The 16,380-nt window shown below is 41.6% G+C and overlaps 2 protein-coding genes across 5 annotated transcripts in view; one reads left to right on the top strand and one right to left on the bottom strand.

Moving 5' to 3' along the window:
- Positions 1-213: 213 nt before the first annotated feature.
- On the bottom strand, positions 214-7,686 carry accs (1-aminocyclopropane-1-carboxylate synthase homolog (Arabidopsis)(non-functional)). Its single transcript, XM_046394724.1, has 16 exons — positions 7,275-7,686; positions 6,437-7,098; positions 5,586-6,337; positions 5,443-5,502; positions 5,250-5,320; positions 5,051-5,120; positions 4,137-4,203; positions 3,536-3,633; positions 3,247-3,324; positions 3,058-3,158; positions 2,450-2,539; positions 2,297-2,342; positions 2,010-2,151; positions 1,522-1,664; positions 1,221-1,374; positions 214-1,129 (listed from the first exon to the last, which is right to left on the bottom strand). The coding sequence occupies exons 2-16, from the start codon at positions 7,074-7,076 to the stop codon at positions 711-713; spliced, it is 2,931 nt and encodes a 976-aa protein (XP_046250680.1). The 5' UTR covers positions 7,077-7,098; positions 7,275-7,686; the 3' UTR covers positions 214-710.
- Positions 7,687-8,007: 321 nt separating this feature from the next.
- Positions 8,008-16,380, top strand: part of furinb (furin (paired basic amino acid cleaving enzyme) b) — a 73,050-nt gene continuing 64,677 nt past the window's right edge. Inside the window, exons 1-3 of one of the 4 annotated variants that reach the window (XM_046394726.1) lie at positions 8,008-8,957; positions 9,379-9,582; positions 15,506-15,768. In XM_046394726.1, coding sequence (XP_046250682.1) covers positions 15,592-15,768 — 177 coding nt within the window. In that variant the 5' untranslated portion in view covers positions 8,008-8,957; positions 9,379-9,582; positions 15,506-15,591. The remainder of the gene's footprint in view (positions 8,958-9,378; positions 9,583-15,505; positions 15,769-16,380) is intronic. The other 3 variants (XM_046394729.1, XM_046394728.1, XM_046394725.1) reach the window with 3 other exon arrangements.

Raw genomic sequence — 16,380 nt, 5'->3', positions numbered from 1 at the left:
CCGTTCGTCACTTTACTGCCTCCCACTTCACTTTCCTTTGCGGCAGTGCAAGGGTACCCACAGCCCATCTAAAAACAAGTTTAAAAAAAAGAAATAGATAAAGGTATTTAAGCGCAAAAGATGAATGGCTGCATGTAAATAGAACAGTTTAGATATTTATCGTTGGACAACTTATATTTACCCTAAATGAAAGAATATAGTCAAATACAACCATGAGAATTCATTCCTTTATTCACAGATCATTTACTTTACACAAAGTAAAATACATTTTGATAAAATAAAGTGCATATGACCAAGTGATAAAGATTCAATTCAGATTAAGAGACTTAAAATGTTTTTGAATAGAATGCAGGTAATATGATTTACATTTGGCATTTGAGTAAATAAACGTAAATCTTTTAAATTGGGATTACAAAACAATCAAGGCAGTCCCCTTTAGCAGCTCAACAATAAGGCTTCAAGATGCAGATCAGATAGAAAAGTACTCTTCTTCCATCCCGGCCTTGCCTGCTTTAGCCTTCTTCCTCTCTCCTCTTGAGCCTGTTCTCAGCTTGTGTTTCCTCATCACTCAGAAAATAGGCATCACATCTGACCATATGTCAGGTGTTTGTGTGTCAAGGTTTTCACCATAAATGCAGGCGGTGAGAGGGACACTTGCAGTGCTGCCTCTTGAAATTTGGCAGATACATTCATGTCTGTTTATCCTAAGCTTACTTTCTGGCTCTCTGCAGCAGGGCCTTGAATACATCAAGAATCTCTGGGTCCTCCCCAGCAGACAGCTCCGGAGTGTTCTTCTCCAGCCAATCAGAGGAGCGGATCTGGTGCCTGAGAGTGCCAATCAGAGAATCCAGACTCTCTGCAGACTTCGATGCTTGGCAGTCCAGCAACACAAACTCCTCAGGGGCCAGCGAGCCTGTGTCGGGAACAGGGCTATCCTTCTCCTTCAGCTGGTCAGATGACTTGCTCTGGGGTGATGATGTTGAATTAACAATCGCAACATTGTCTGAATCTGCACTGTCCTCTTTCACTGGTTTTTTGCTGTCCTTACTGCTGCCTTTGATGGAGTGAGAATCAGGACTGATGCTTTTTTCTTCAGTTTCTTTCAAAGCCTCCCTAATTCGCTTAAGGCCTGAAATAACACAAAACATCAACAAAACAAGTCAGTAACTACATAAAACATTGACATTGTGTACGGTGCAATTGTTACACAACAGACTGACCAAGCTGAAGGTGGTGCTGCTGGTCTGCAAACACAATACGGAACCAGCCGGGGGTGGAGCAGGAGAAGGCCTGACCACAGCTCAAAACCACCTTGTGTCTCAGGAAACACCTCCAAAGACACAACTCCTCCTCAAAAGACGACTCCCTGAGGTACTACCACAATGGAGAGGCAGAAGTGACACATCAAGCCTACAGGAATGCACGCACAATATTTTCGAGAAGTTCTTTGCATTTGAATTAGCTACGCACAAGAGCTGAAATATCAGTCCCAACATCTTAGCTCGACTTTGACCTTTGTACCTTTCTGAGGTCAGCCCAGACATACAGTGCAGCAGGCCTGTCCAGGTAGGGTATGCCCATACTCTGCAGCTCTCCTGTCAGGTAACTGTGAGCAGCTTTCAGTCTGCATCTGTTCTCAGGCAGAAAATCCTTGTTGATCCAGTCTAGAACATGACAGAGTGAAGTGACAACAAGGATGTGACAAATAAATGATACAAGTCAACATGATGTGCAGCAGAACTCCATTCCATGCTCCCATCAAATCAGAGAAAGAGACATTTTTGGTGTTTGCATCATTAAAAGGGTCACTCTCAAAGCAATATCCATTTTCAATAAATTATTTTTATCTTTTTATTGAATTTGAACTGCTTGCTTTGCTTTGCACAGGGACAAATGATTGTATTAGTGTGCATTTTGACTGGCTTTATCAAAAAGGTAAAGTTTGATGTGAGAATTATTTTCCCAAGACACAGCGTTTGGAAAAATACATGTGATGCTTGATTACATACCTCTGTCCAGAAGCAGTTGTGCTACCTGGTGCTGGGTGGTTCCAGAGATGCCGTGGAACGAGCCCAGCTGAGCCAAAGCCTCAACAAGGTCCCTGTTCTCAGTATACAGGGTACCTATTCTGATTCCTGCCATCGCAAAGTCCTAGAAGTGACAAGATGAAGTGGATAGAAAAGAACCGTGAAAACAAACACCTACTGAAAAAAAATGACATTTCCTTATACTGTCAGTGGGGGTTATAAAAAGTCTCACAGTCTCACACTCACATGGAGCTCAGAACAGTACGCACCTTGCTCATTCCCCACATTACATGTGTCCTCTGTGGGTCGGGCAAACTGAAAGAAGAGCACATCATTAGCAGTTAAGAGGCTGTCTTCAGCCACAACTGCTATGATTGAGGGTCTAATAGAATAACCATGCAGAGGTTAGGTTCATGCAGTACCTGTCTAGACTGAGGACACTGTGAAAGGTGAATGATTCATCAAAGACTGTCAGCATGTACACTTCATCTACGATGGCATGGAGCTCATTTCTAAAGCAGCAAACAAAGAAAGAGAAATGTAATATAATAAATATAGATATATAAATATAAATATAATACACTGTATCTCATTAATATCCTTGGTTTTGTACTGCTAATGATTTTAATGACAGATCGAGAACAACATAAATGTAAAATGGTTCCTTCCACAGCCTATGTCAATGTAAAAAACACAGTGGTTTATGGTTACAACAGCTCAGAGCCTGCAAAGGACTGTGGAGCAAATTACTCTGGAAAGACCCTATAGAAAGCAGTAGTTTCTGCAGGAGACTCCTTGGCACATGGCTGCAGTTGACAATATGCTGATGGTTAAGAGAGGTGATAAAAGTACATCAAGAGCACTTGATATTCCACACACGGGACAGAGCTCTCTGTAGTGAAAATAAAAGAGTTTACACTAGGAAGTGTATGCAGTGCCTTGACAATGTGTTTAAAGAAGCCACAGGACTGCAGGCAGGGAGGATTACAGTGTTAGAGCACAGCACAAGATAATAGTGAGGCAAACATACCTTCTGGCAAACTCCAAGAAGGCAAACATCTCCTTCGGGGTGTAAATCTCGGCCAGAGGGTTGTGTGGGTTCATCAGTATAACAGCTCGGATGGTCACCCCCTAAAAGAGCATTGTTAGAGCAGCTTGGTCTTTCTTTAAATATTCAACAAGGGCAAGAGTTTCAGAAAAAAATTCATTCGTGAATTACCTCTTGCTTCGCCTTTTTCAGACCTTCTTCCAGCTTCTCTACAGTGAGGCGGAAGGGTCGACTGTCTTTGTCATCGGCCTATAAAGAATAACAAAAACACATACAAAATACATCGACATCCACAGCTCTGCGCGAAATCACATGATGTGCTTAAAAGGTGAAGGCCAGAAAAACACGACTTATATTGAATGTACGCAATCAGTAAAGTACAATATGTAAACACTGAACAAACACTTTAAACATAAGTGCATGATAAAGACTGCGAGTGAATGAGGATCTGTTCTCCTACCTCACAGTCAAGAGGAACATGAAAGAGTTTGACGTCACTATACAAATGCAGATCCTCAGTGATAACACCGTAGAAGGGAGTAGGGATGAGAATGGCATCTACAACATGAAAAGCACAATGACTTCCTAACATCTAAATACGAGCACATGCATTATTTCCTCACAAATACTTTCCTCCCTGTGCTCCTGCGCACAAACGGATACAAACCTATGACATATCATTGAAAATCCACATATGCTATGATTTAGCTTATTAGTAGTCATTTTCAGTAAGTAAAGCTTGATCATTTCATTTGCCAGGCGTATGTGCACAGCATGTTGGTAGTAAATAAGTGAACGAGGGCTGCTTTTAAAAAGAGTTAGCGAAACAGATTCCCTACACTGCTCAAAAGAAGATTTGCTTGCATCGGCACTAAAGAATAAGCAATTTATGTGGCAGCCTGAATTAAAGTGAATGATTATGCTCCAGCTTCCCCATTCTGTGTTAGACTTCCTACAGTGATCATTTTAATACAAAAATGGCAAAAAAAAGAAACCGGGCCAGATTTCCTGTTGCTATTTGTATCCATACAGTGTACATTATCAGTGCATTCTGGACCTACCTTTGGGGTCACAAATGCTTGCAGCAATACATGAAAAGAGGGAACCGCAGCCATTCATCACCACAACCTGTACAAACACACACATCAATTGGGATATGAAAGACCCTAATTAGGGCACTGAAGGAGGCCTGATAAATATGCTACAAATTCATTCCACTTACTACAACAGCCATTCATTAAATCTGCAAATTAAGTTGCATACCCTAAAAAAAGTTCACTTCAGCAATTGGAAATCTTTGTAATCATTACTAGATTAATCAAATAAACTAACTGATTATAGCCAATCATTTTGTCTTTGGCAGTTTTTAAAAAAGGATAGTAATTACATAATTTGCAACACATCTATTTCAGTCATGGGGACGAGATCTTTATACAGACAACAGATATCCAAAGAAAACGTATGTACTGTGGTGAAAATTTTATTTTATTTGTTTCCTTAAACAATTATCAAGCTCAAAATGTCACTTCGTGACTTTGACTTGTGTAAAAGCAGAAAATATTAGTAGTATTATCTTATTTTATATTATCGGTAATATGAGCAATTTACTGCAATTTACTGAAGAATGGTTCCTTTCAGAACTTAAAACGATTAATGAAATGGTATATTGGTAAGATTATGTTAGTAATAGTTTGAATTCATGAAGACTAAATGTACATTTTTTTATAGCATATTGTGTGTGAAAAAGGTGTGTGTGTGTGTGTGTGTGTGTGTGTGTGTCTTTGTGTCTGCTGTGTATGAATAATTGTGTCTTTTAACATTTTCCACTTCTATTTACATGCTTTACAAAACCTCCTTAACCTATTAGAAAGCAGAAATATTGTCATCCTGTGCAATCATCTGTACCATTAGATTATATAGTATATTTAAACAACTTTAGTTAGCTTACACAATAAAAGTTCAAATCTTCACTCACATTGTCAGCTTTCAGTGGGTTTGGAGAACAGCAATAGTGAGTCAGGAACTTTGCAACCTCCTCTCTCAGGCTGGAAGAGAGCAAGGCGAAAAGGTTGTTTGAGGGTTAATGTTTACTTTGAAACATCTCGTAACTTTACTGTGAGCCACTAGACAAATGTGCTTGTCGTTTGAAAAGGAAATACATTTTAATCTCTTACAACAAGTGTCCCCTCCAGTCTGAGTACTGCAGCAAAGATGGGTCGATATGTAGCATGTCAGGCTTGGTCAGCTGTAGCAGGAAATAAAATGAAATTCATTTGTGAATGCAGAATAATTTAGACTAATGTTATGCGGCAAAAACATATTAAAGTACATTACAGCATTATGTCATTGTGACTGCATTAACCTTACCCGTTTATGAAGAAGATCATAGCACAGCTTGTTCTCACTGGTACCCATGTTGATTATACCCTAGGAGTGAGAAAGAGAAGGTCTTTGTAAATAATCAGTATGGTGTCTGACAGCTGGATATTCACTCCATCACACAGACTCACATCAGGGTTATCTGTATCGTGGTGTTTGTCCATTGCATATTGGGCAAAGCCCTCCTGGAGAATGCCTTGCTGCTGTCGGATGCTGTTACCACGGTTGGACAGGTATATGCTGGGGCCAGGAGTTTCTGTAACTCTCAGCGTTGCTGAAATATTCTGAGACATTTGGCAGGCCTTGACAGATGTGGGCAGTGTTGACTTTATTGTTTCCTGAGAGAAAACGCCCTGTGCTGTGGGAGCGCCTGAGGGTGGCTGAGATAAAGATGACGAGACGGAGGGGGCGGCTGTAGTCATCAGTGAAGCTGACAGATGAGCTAGGGGTGAGAAGGAGGGGTCAGTCGGTGTTGTCACAGCGGTCGGAGCACCCTGTCTGACAGCAACCAGGGCCCCTGTAAACATGCTGAATAAGCGGAGCTCATGCTGGCGCTCCTGTTCAGCCCTCCTCTCCTCCCGTTGTTCCCTGCGCTCCTCGGCCTGCAGCTCTCTCTCTAGTCGTGTCTCTTCCAGTGAGAGCAGGCGCTCCTCTGCAGACTGCTGCCAGGTCAGGAAAGTAGCAAGGGCTTTATCCAGGCGTGCATGACTGCCACATCTAGCATCCCCGTGGTCCCATGATGTTTTGCCACCCCTATGACGCTTTCTCTGTCTCATGGAGGTTACAGGACGAGAACCCTCCTTCCTGGGTTGCTCAGGTACAGGACCACCAACATCTTGGGTGGCAGCTGTAGCAGAGCCAATAATGTTCAGGTCACTAAATTCTGAAGAAATGAAAAAGAGAAACAAAGATATTACTCTCCAGCCTTATATAAATGACAATACTGGTAAAAACACTGGTGACAGTATTTTACATTGACAACCTGAAGGTGAGATTCTTGCATTTGTTGAGCTCTCTCCTCGACCCAGGGTCTCCTCTGGTCCCAACACAGACTGCCCATCAGTTTCCTGGTCATCCCCAGATCCATAGTACATCTCAGGGGGTGCAACAGCTGAATTCAGCATGCTCTCACCAGCATCTTCACATTTAATATCCAGTGGATCTCCACTTTTTGGAGGCTGACCAAACAGAAACCCACCTGATGAAACAGGACCAAATGAGCCTGCTGGAACTCCCTGCACATATGGGTCAGGCCCGCTCGGGCTCTGAAACACCTGTTGAGCTATGACAGCTCCGCCCAGGGAGGAGTAGGTGATAGCCGGTCGGTTCGCCAGCACCCTGTCCATCACGTCATAAAACTTCCAAGACCTCATTTTGTGATTGTCCTTAATGCGGCGGTACTCCAGCTTCATCTTTTTGATCTTCTCCCTGCATTGGTCACCGGTGCGGTAGATGCCCCTTTCGCGCAAAATGTGGGCTATGCGGTCAAATACACGCTGGTTGCGCAGTGAGCTCTCCAATTCAATCTGGACGGACTCATCGGACCACAGCTGAAGCAGCTCAACTATCTCCGGGTCAGTCCAGTTGCTGCCTCTCTCATGCCTCCTGCCCCTAAAGTCCATCCTTCAAGTTACAGGACGTATTCTGCAACACAGGATCCGGGGGGAAATGCAAAGAAACATTAGCGACTCACCTCTGTCGTCCTAACTTTAGAAATCACAAATGACGGGTCTTTAAGTGCTCGCACGCACCGTTATTACTCATATTTAATGTAAACAGACGATACGTGAGTGCAGTTTTCGCCACTTGTGCTCTCTCACCGTAAATCAAAGGTGCAGCTCTTCAGAAACAGACTGATGTGGAGCTGTCACCCTGACGTGACATCCACGCAGTTCGACACATGTCACGGCTGGCTAACCCGGTTTGGACCGGTTTGGAATGGTAAAGCTTTGTCCAGCCGGAGCTAGAATATACAAATCATGCCAAACAGCAATTTTGACATAACTTGGCGAGATGGTGAACAGACGCGTACAAATATATCTACATCCGGGTTGACGGCACATGCGTGCTGTCCTTATTCCGGGATAACTTTGGTCCGTGTTAAAGGGGGGGCTGCTGGAAGCGGGCTGGTTTTCACTCATACCAGGCTGTAACGGGGTAGACACAACCATGCGAGTCAGAGTCGGACTTTGTGTTATGGCCCCCCCTACCGTACGGTGTGCTGTTTATCCTTGAGTGTAAGTTTAACAGATATCCGGAAGATGGCGGTCACACACAGCGATTTAACTCGAGATACAAATCAGCTATCCGGAAAACAGGATGCGTGTTTTCTGCAACGGCTTACCCCGGAATTTCTTGTGTAACGATAAAATAACCTTGAGAGCGATCGAAAACAGCGCAAACAATCGTAATTCTCACAAAAACGTATTGTCTTACTATAAGAAATGCATTCATCGAGGTTTGTCATTAAATTTAAAACAATTATATGTTGCATAAATAAATACTTTTTAATATCACACATCATGACTGTATACATTTATACGATGCCACGAATTAGTTTATTTCACGTGCTAAGAAAGGCAAACTGTTAACGTCGAATAACTAATGGATAAATGTGACCTTCCATAAACTCTTACTTCGGGCTACATAAAAACGGTGACCCGCCCCTTTCAACGACAACAGTGCAAAGAATCAAGCATACGTGACAGTCCAATCGGCTCTGTACGTGACGTATTTCCTGGAGAAAAGGGTTTGTGGCAGTTTGTTGTCATCTCCATCAAGAAGTGAACCGTTATATTGTATTGTCTCTTTGTCTATACGTGCATTTACTTTGCGAATGTTAAGTAATGTTAGCATTGCGTTACTCAAGCCAGCAAACGAGTCATGTGGAATAACTGAAACCGTTCGAGGAAACCGTTAAAGAAATAATCTGGGTGCGACGGTTAAAGTTGACTGGCAAATCCCAACCATGGTGGCGGTGGCAAGTTGTAGGCGGATGCCAACCAAGACGGGATAGTTGAATTCAGCGCTTCTGGAGGAGAATGGGCGTGTGCGGATAGCATTATCATTCATCTCCTGGAGCAAGTGTAAGACGTACAGCGTCAGGTTAGATGTAAAGTTGAAAGTCAGGACGCAGAAGAAAGGGGAGTCTTGGTCCGGAGGAAGAAGAAGATGAGAAGGCATGACGTCTCGTTTCTTGTTGGCATCTTGTTTGTGTGAAAGCCACGAGTTAGATGTGTTCAAAAGAAGGGAGGGGAGCCGTGGCAGAGTGGGTGGGAACAATGGGAGTATTTGCGAAAAGCATGACGGCTATTTCAGCATAAAGTCTCCTCCAGCGCTGCCGAGAGCTCGCACCGGTCTTCCCAGTCAGGTAAATTCCTACCCGTTCTGGACAACAGACTGTCTTCATCCTATATACGTGGACCTTTTTCGTTGAAGGAGACATGACTTAGTCTGACACTCACCAGCTTTTGTCCGCCGCGCTTCCTCTGTGAAGTTTGTTGGTAAGATATCGTGTTTGCTGTTGTGTTTACATTGTTGTTTTCTGCAGCATGTCTCATTTGACTCTGTTAATTCAGATTCGTGTTCTGCTCTCCTCCCTCCAGCTCGCACACTCTTACATTTTCTTTCTCTTACTTGGTCACCTTGAAGCCTTAATAGGCTAAACCTCTCATCAAGCACTCTTATCAGTGTAAGGTTAGGAATTGCTGTAATACATTTCGGTTAATTTTGCTCCTCGGGCTATACAGTATTTCTTAAGACCAAGCTATGCAGTATTTCTCTCCAGGTCTTCAGGTATGTGTGCCTGTTTTAGGAGAAGCAAAGTGTGATTCATTTGAACCAACAAGCTTAAAAACTGAACTTAAAGTGATCTAACTCATCCTGTCTTATCCTCTGGTTATTGTTGTTATATTATACCTCTAGTGCAACTCCCACTGGGATCTCAACTAGGGAGGAAGTCAAGGTCACCAGCTGCTGAGGCAAACAGCGCGGCTTCAAGCTTCTCCTCAATCGGATTGCGCTACCTCACTACATCAAAGACTACCCTATAAAGCTAATCTTTTGTGTCTGCCTTTGTGAGACCTAAATCTCATCCAGGCCGGTTAAGAGATCAAAGCTATTAAAAGGGTTGGTCCTACTTTATGTTTATGTCTCCAGAGGAAGTCGAACTGAGTGGTTCACAATACCGCATCACCCTTTCCAGCTCTTTTGGGTCGTCACCAGTACTGGGTCTAACAATACTAATACTTAAGTTGACAGTTCACACATTTTATAAGAACCATAAAGCAGGAGTGTAATGGGGTAAAGAAAATTAGGAAGACAAACTTGTCAACAGTATAACTCATCCATAAACTAGAGCGAAGAATTTTGTGGGTGAGAGGATTGACACGGGGAACAATGCCAAGATTCAGATGGCTGTAAAAAAAAAATGGCTTGGATCTCTCTATAGGACATTACTTACAAAATTGATTCTTTCTCCTGAACACATTGATGCTGCCCTGGACAACATTTTATCAGGCTTTCCCATCTCCGTAGCTTGTAGAGCGTGGGAGCATAGATGGATCAAGCTTTAGTGGTCCTTAGTCATGGCGTTCTCACTCACTTTGCAGTGGGCCTCAGATGATCGCCACACAGTTCACTTCCAGCTGTATACTGCTGTATTTAGAGAGCACAACATGCCTGTGCATTGCCTCTGGTTTTTCAGTCGCACTCTAACACGGAGCAAATTTCACTCTCGGGAGAGGATGCTTGGCTGTCAGTGGTACTTCACAAATGCTGTGGTTCTCTCCTGTGCTTTGGATTTCTGTGAGAGGGCAGCCCAGAGCACATGGTGGGCGTTGATGTGGCTGGTGGGCAGCCTGAAAAAGAGCCTGGAGTGCTGCATATGATCTGTCACAGCTTGTCATTCGCAATGCTTATTCTCATCAAGAGTAGATTTGTTATTCTGTCACAATATGTTTGCTGCATTATTTCGTAGTGATACTAATGTATAGAACGTTAAATGAGTGCATGTCCTGTTTTACAGATACGACCCATTTGCCCTGTTTGACGTGATCATGTTCACAACTGTAGGCGTCTAGTGCTGTTCACTAAGCAGTTTCTCTGGTACACATTTTCCAGTGAAATTTCCCTTTTTAATTCCAGCTCTCTTATTTCCATCTACTTTACTTACATTACTGTTAGTACTTCACAGGGAAATCGTTTAGCTCATTGCCGTGTTATTGATAATGTGTTGAGATTATCAGTGTTAACTGTTGGCATTTTAATCAGCAGTGGAAAAGATGGCCAAACAGACATAGTCATTCATTAATCACCTCAACTGCAACTGTAATTCTGGATTTCTGAGGCCAATACAGATACAAATACAGGATGATTGAGAGCATTAAAAGAGCTAATGAGCTTAATTTTTTTATGAAAATTCTTTGACGGGTTTCCCTAAACTTTGGTTTTGAAAGAGTTGTTACATGAATGTTTACTGAGACCAGATATTTTACAGGTATTCTTTCATTATCTATGGTGGCAGAACACAAATTATTATTCTAATTGATAAATGCAATTAAATTATAATGAAAAGATCAAATATTGATCAGTTTTACTTGCAGTACGTTTACTGCAGTTTACCTTTGTTCATCTGCCAAAAATATATTGGTGTTAAGCCAGCATTGGATCATAGTACACCTCCTGCTGATATGTCTGTCAGGCTGTAGCTGCAGCTTGTAATACGTATTGATACAGTATTAAAATCACCATATTCAAATTATTGTATATCAAAATTCCCCCCAGATCTTGCTAATCAGTTTACAATGGTCTGCCTCATAATAGATGCGTTCCTCAAAGCTGCAGGTCTGTAGAATATCCAGCAGTGTAAAAGATGTCTCCCAGGGGCTAAATGGAAATACCAAGACAATAATAAATGCAAAGTGTTGACGCATTGCTGATCCACCCCCACCCCCCTTTTCAGATGAGTTGGATATTGAGGGGGCGAAACAGGATAGGAAGCACTCTGTGGTTAGTTTGCACAGCATAGTCTTGTTGTGCTGGCCATGGAGCAGCTCCACTGGAGCTGCTGGGGTGAAGTACACTCCTCAAGGGTACTTCAGCTGTTGTTGCAGACACAGAGGAAAGTATTGCTCATTACAATTTTTCGACATATGACATCTAAGCAAAGTATTTTGATAGACACTGTTGTTGGTGCTGCTGTCACTGCTGTGTTGTTCGGTAAGAGAGAAAGCAGTTTTTGAACAAGAATCTTTGATCAAAATGTCATGCTATTTCATCTCATCAACATGAGATACTGAACCACGTTTAGACTAGGGTTGGTCGATTGTTTCTATTTTCATATTGTTTGGGCTGTGTAGAAGGTGTGAAGGACATGGCAGATTCTGAATAATCATCTCGAGCATGGCTTGGCGTCTAAAGAAGCTTTGAAATAATCAAACCTTTATGCTTTGTGCGAACAAATCAGCTAAAAATTTTTTTAATAATAATTTATAAGATGGTGTGAGCATTTAATTTAAAACATGTTAACATAAAAAAAATCTATCAAAATTTTATACCAGTGTCTTCTTTATTTAAACATTTTTTTTAAAAGTCTGTGCGTGGTGCAACAATATCACAATATGGTGTTTTGATGAACATTATTATCTTTAATATCACAAATCAAATCTAAATCATATCCATAACATTAACTGCTCTCATGGAGCACAGAGCAAAGTTCTGGGGAGAAGTCTTATGGGTTGTCAGATCCATGGAGAAATGATAAGGACATAAAATTTCTGATAAATGGGGCTCAGTGGGTGGACATGTCTTCTGTCAGAAGTATGTCTAAACACACACTAGGCCACAGATTCTAGAGATCATTTTTTTGTAACACCTTAATTCTGACAGTAAGTTAGTTGAATTTGTCGATCATCCCCTCAGTAGTTTATCTGATCACCAGATTATTAGCTCAAGTCTTGTTTGGACATCTGTCAGTAACTTAAAACAAAAGGTTCTGGATTAATAAGTCAGAGCTGTCATGTTATTTTAAAATACCACAGATTCCCCCCCCCCCTCCCTTTCATTCCTTACTGGAGTTTGGTACTAATGTCAAAAGAGATTATGCAACTGATTTTGATTTTTCTTTGTAGTTTAGATTTTAAAGTCTTAAGTTCTTCCATGGTTTGAACATTGAAGTTTCATCTCAGTTTTAGGCCTTTGATGTATATTGTAAGAGTAAGCAGCCTCTTGTTAACTCCTCCAGGCTGTGTTTTGAGAGAAGGTGTTTGGGGCGTTATGTTATTTTGTGCTCATTATTTTCCGGAATGCTGCATGTGGTAGGGATACCACCCCTCTCTCTCCATCTACTCCTCCCTCTTTCAGCCGTCTCAGTGACAGCAGGCCCCTTGCTTCTGTTTTTGTGACTCCAGCATAGCATCTAATGAGCTCAGAAGAATTGCACCACAGGAAGAGTGACAGCCCCTGGTCATGTTTCCACCACCTCTCCTGCTGCGCTCAAATCACACCCACTCCATATGTATCTGTGAAGCCACAGATGTATTCAGTGAGCTTTTTCTCTTTGAATGGTTTGGATTTGAGTAACTCCTCAGAAGCTCTGGGTAATTGTTTGGGTGAATGAAAGGGAGGGAATCATCTGTGTTGATAAAAATTTCTGAAATGTTTCCCTGTTTTGGACAATGGCTTTTAGGGAGAACTTAAGGAAGAGCAGCCTTACCTGCGAGCTAATTACCTTGTCAGATTTCAAATTGCCTCCTGCCCATAGGCATTCTTTCAGTCTAAGTTAGTGGGTTTTATTTTCCAAGTCCTTGGGAAGAGCCAGTTGTTTGACAAGACCCATAACTGTGTTTATTTACAAAATCAATACTGATGCACTCACCAGAAGTATCTCTTTTTCTGTGAGAAGGTTAACATGATCCAAACCTTAGCAATTGTGCCAAGCTTCAACCCTGTTTTCCAAAAGTGCTAAAAGACTAAGATGTTTAGGACCCTCCATGCTACCATTGCCATTCCCACTGCCATTGTTTTCAACTGTTGTGTCCCATTTACTGTATGTTACCAGTATAGTGGTGCTGGGAGGTGAACAGACTTCTGCTTTCAGATGCTGCCACCTATTGTCAAAATAAGCACTAATTGGAGTGTGCTATGAAAATCCTTTATTTCCTTTCATGTTCAGTGTCTATGAAGAGTATAAACCCATTCAGCCACAGTCAGTGGAACAGTCTGCTGTACTACAGGTTTATCTTACCTTTTGGAGGACAAAGACTCTCTTTGTTTTTCCAAAATCCATTAATAAGATTGAAAGTGTGAAACCCCATAGCAGCTCCTGAAGCCTGCCATGTTCATTACAGTCCCCAGTTTGAAACCGCTTGACAGAATGAACACCACACTGATGATTTTGCTATTTTCAGAGCCTTAATGGGAAGGGATAAAAATGTGAATTTGCCCTTAGGGTGGCCATAGAGGAAATACTACATGTTTGTTAGCATAAAAATGGGGGTTTACCTCATTGGCACCTGAAAACTACAGAGATCCATTTCCTGTTGGTGGTGGCATATTCATGCCTAACCTTGGCCCAGCAGTGGTGACGGTGCAAAGGGGAAGTAAAGGTTTCATCCTCATCATGGATCATGATCATGAATATCATCAGCATTTTTGTGTTAGCGTACATTGAAACTAGAGAGCAAACATTTTATCATCAGTGTGGATAACACAACAAATGTTGTTAGAGCCATATTAAATCTAATTTTGCTCGCTACGTCTTTGCCTTTCCTACACTCAGGTGTGCATAAACTGCAGGTTATAATAAACTTTTTAAATAAGAAAAACATGAAGTTATCCTGAGATAACTTGAGATGAGAATACAATTGTAATATCTAAAAAACAAATCCACTTTGTTGATAGCTTTTTTTTCTTAGTTTTTTGTCAACATCTGTAGCCACTTGATGGTAAGATAAATTGCTCTAGTCTTAAGTGTTGGAGTGTTGAAGTGTTGGACAGATAGATGCACTGAATTATTGATTTACCACCATTGTCAGGTTAAAAACAAACAAAAAAACAGACAAGAAGACAAGAGCATCCTGTCGTGGTGATGAATAGAGCAACAGTGCATGTGTTCAGCTGTTCCTTTATTTATCCAAGAGGGTTTACACTGGAAATGTTTTCTCCAAGAAAAAAACTGCAGAAAGCGAACACAACAGACTTTAATTTGTTTGATTAAAAAAGGCAGCTTATTTTGGACATTTAAAGTTACTTCTAGTTCTTTTCACATCAGTTCATAGTGTAGAAAGGTCTGACTCACTGTATGGCAGCTTGATGCTGTGTTGGTGGGATCAGCGGCAGTAACGGACAACCATTTAAACCTGCATCACTTCCCACCTCTTCTTCTTTCTTAAGATAAACTGATATACTTACCAGATTCCCACACCTTATCGTTTTTCTTCTCACTCAGAAGCAGCATTCCTTTTTAAGTGTGCCTTCCGGCCTCCTTTCCTTTACTAGTAAAAGAGCTTAAAATCAAAAGCCCACAGAATGTCCCCGTGTGAAAATCTTCTTCGTTTGAACATCTGTTCAAATAACGCTCCTTTTTATCATGCTTGTTATTTTATTCTTCAATTAGAATATGTCGTATAGTACCTTCTCAGACCTAAGAAATAGCTGGTTGAATTTAAATTGTGTAAAATCCTAAAATTAAGATTAACATTTCAGTGAGCGTTTAAATGTCCTCTCTCTTTGATGCCCTGTCGTAAGTAGCTGTGTACTGGTTTGGAGCTCAAAGTGTATTGCAGCAACATGCCTCCAGTATATCATTATCATACATTACCTTTTCAGTTCTGGAAAAGATGAGTGAAGACTGAAAAATAATTCTGTTTTTGGCAGAGCTCTTGTCTGTTTTAACCTAATAATAATGCTATGTGCTGTGCAGCTTATTTTGGCTGCAGTTTTGGCTTTGTCTTCTGAATGGTATCTGCAGTAGATAATTCAGGCCAAAGATTGACCCAGTTAAGAGGGCCATGTTTTGGTTTTATAGCCTGCTTTGTCCTCTCATCTCCAGGCCACTCTTCTACTTTACTGCTGTAAGGTAGAGCCCGGGAAGCAGTGACAGACAGACGGATAGACTGTCAAGGTGTTCTCCTTTTCATGGATGCCAGGGTAGCCCTGCTGCACTTATGGACAGTCCTTGTCCTCCTGACAGCAGAACAGAAGTGGATTGATGCTGCAGAGGTCTACACCAACACTTGGGCGGTCCAGATCATTGGGGGACCAGAGGAGGCTGACCGCATCGCCAGGGAACAGGGCTTCATTAACCTCGGCAATGTAAGTTTTACGTACAGTGTATTCTGTGTGTTTAAATTCATGAATGTGTACACAGTTAAGAGGTGTCTCCCGCACTTAGATTATCGTTTTTGCTCTATTTGAGACAGTATCCTCGTGCAGCTAAGACCTGGAGGTTAACATCAACATTACAAAGCTGTTGTACATCAAAGCTGAGCATCAGAGAGCCTGACGTGACACCTCCAGGCAATCTTGTTTATGCATAGATTGCAAAAGTGTTATAACTTAAAAGTATGGCATGCGTGACTTCCGAACACACAGGCTCATAGTTGCTTTTACTGCCTAGTGTTAGGAAAAGACAAGAATAATAAGGCTGTTATTTCAAGGTCTCTAGGAAGGTCGTTATGTTTAATTATGATGTAGGTTTTTCAATTTTATTGCTGCCACTTTAGTTTCTGTTTCTGGGGATTGGTAAGTCATTTTAATTAAATGGGCTGTTGTGTCACACAGTTTACAGATATGGGAAAGAAAAGCAATTGTCAGAATGGGGGTAGGGAGAGGGGTAAGTAATAACTTACTGTTCTTTCAGTGGCGTGTTAGGTCCCTTGAATAGCACAATGCTTCTAAGGCTAAGCTTTTCCATATTTGTGCTCC

This window comes from Scatophagus argus, chromosome 7 (assembly GCF_020382885.2).
Source record: "Scatophagus argus isolate fScaArg1 chromosome 7, fScaArg1.pri, whole genome shotgun sequence".
Classification (NCBI taxonomy): domain Eukaryota; kingdom Metazoa; phylum Chordata; class Actinopteri; family Scatophagidae; genus Scatophagus; species Scatophagus argus.
Note: the sequence above shows the minus strand (reverse complement) of the source record. Positions and strands in the feature narration are given on the sequence as shown.

Excerpts from the sequence above, each read along its gene's own strand:
- accs (XM_046394724.1), bottom strand. The coding sequence starts at position 7,076 with ATGGACTTTAGGGGCAGGAGGCATGAGAGAGGCAGCAACTGGACTGAC. Across the intron at positions 5,121-5,249 it reads GACTGGAGGGGACACTTGTT|CCTGAGAGAGGAGGTTGCAA; the intron begins GTAAGAGATTAA and ends GCTCTCTTCCAG. Across the intron at positions 4,204-5,050 it reads ACCCACTGAAAGCTGACAAT|GTTGTGGTGATGAATGGCTG; the intron begins GTGAGTGAAGAT and ends GTGTTTGTACAG.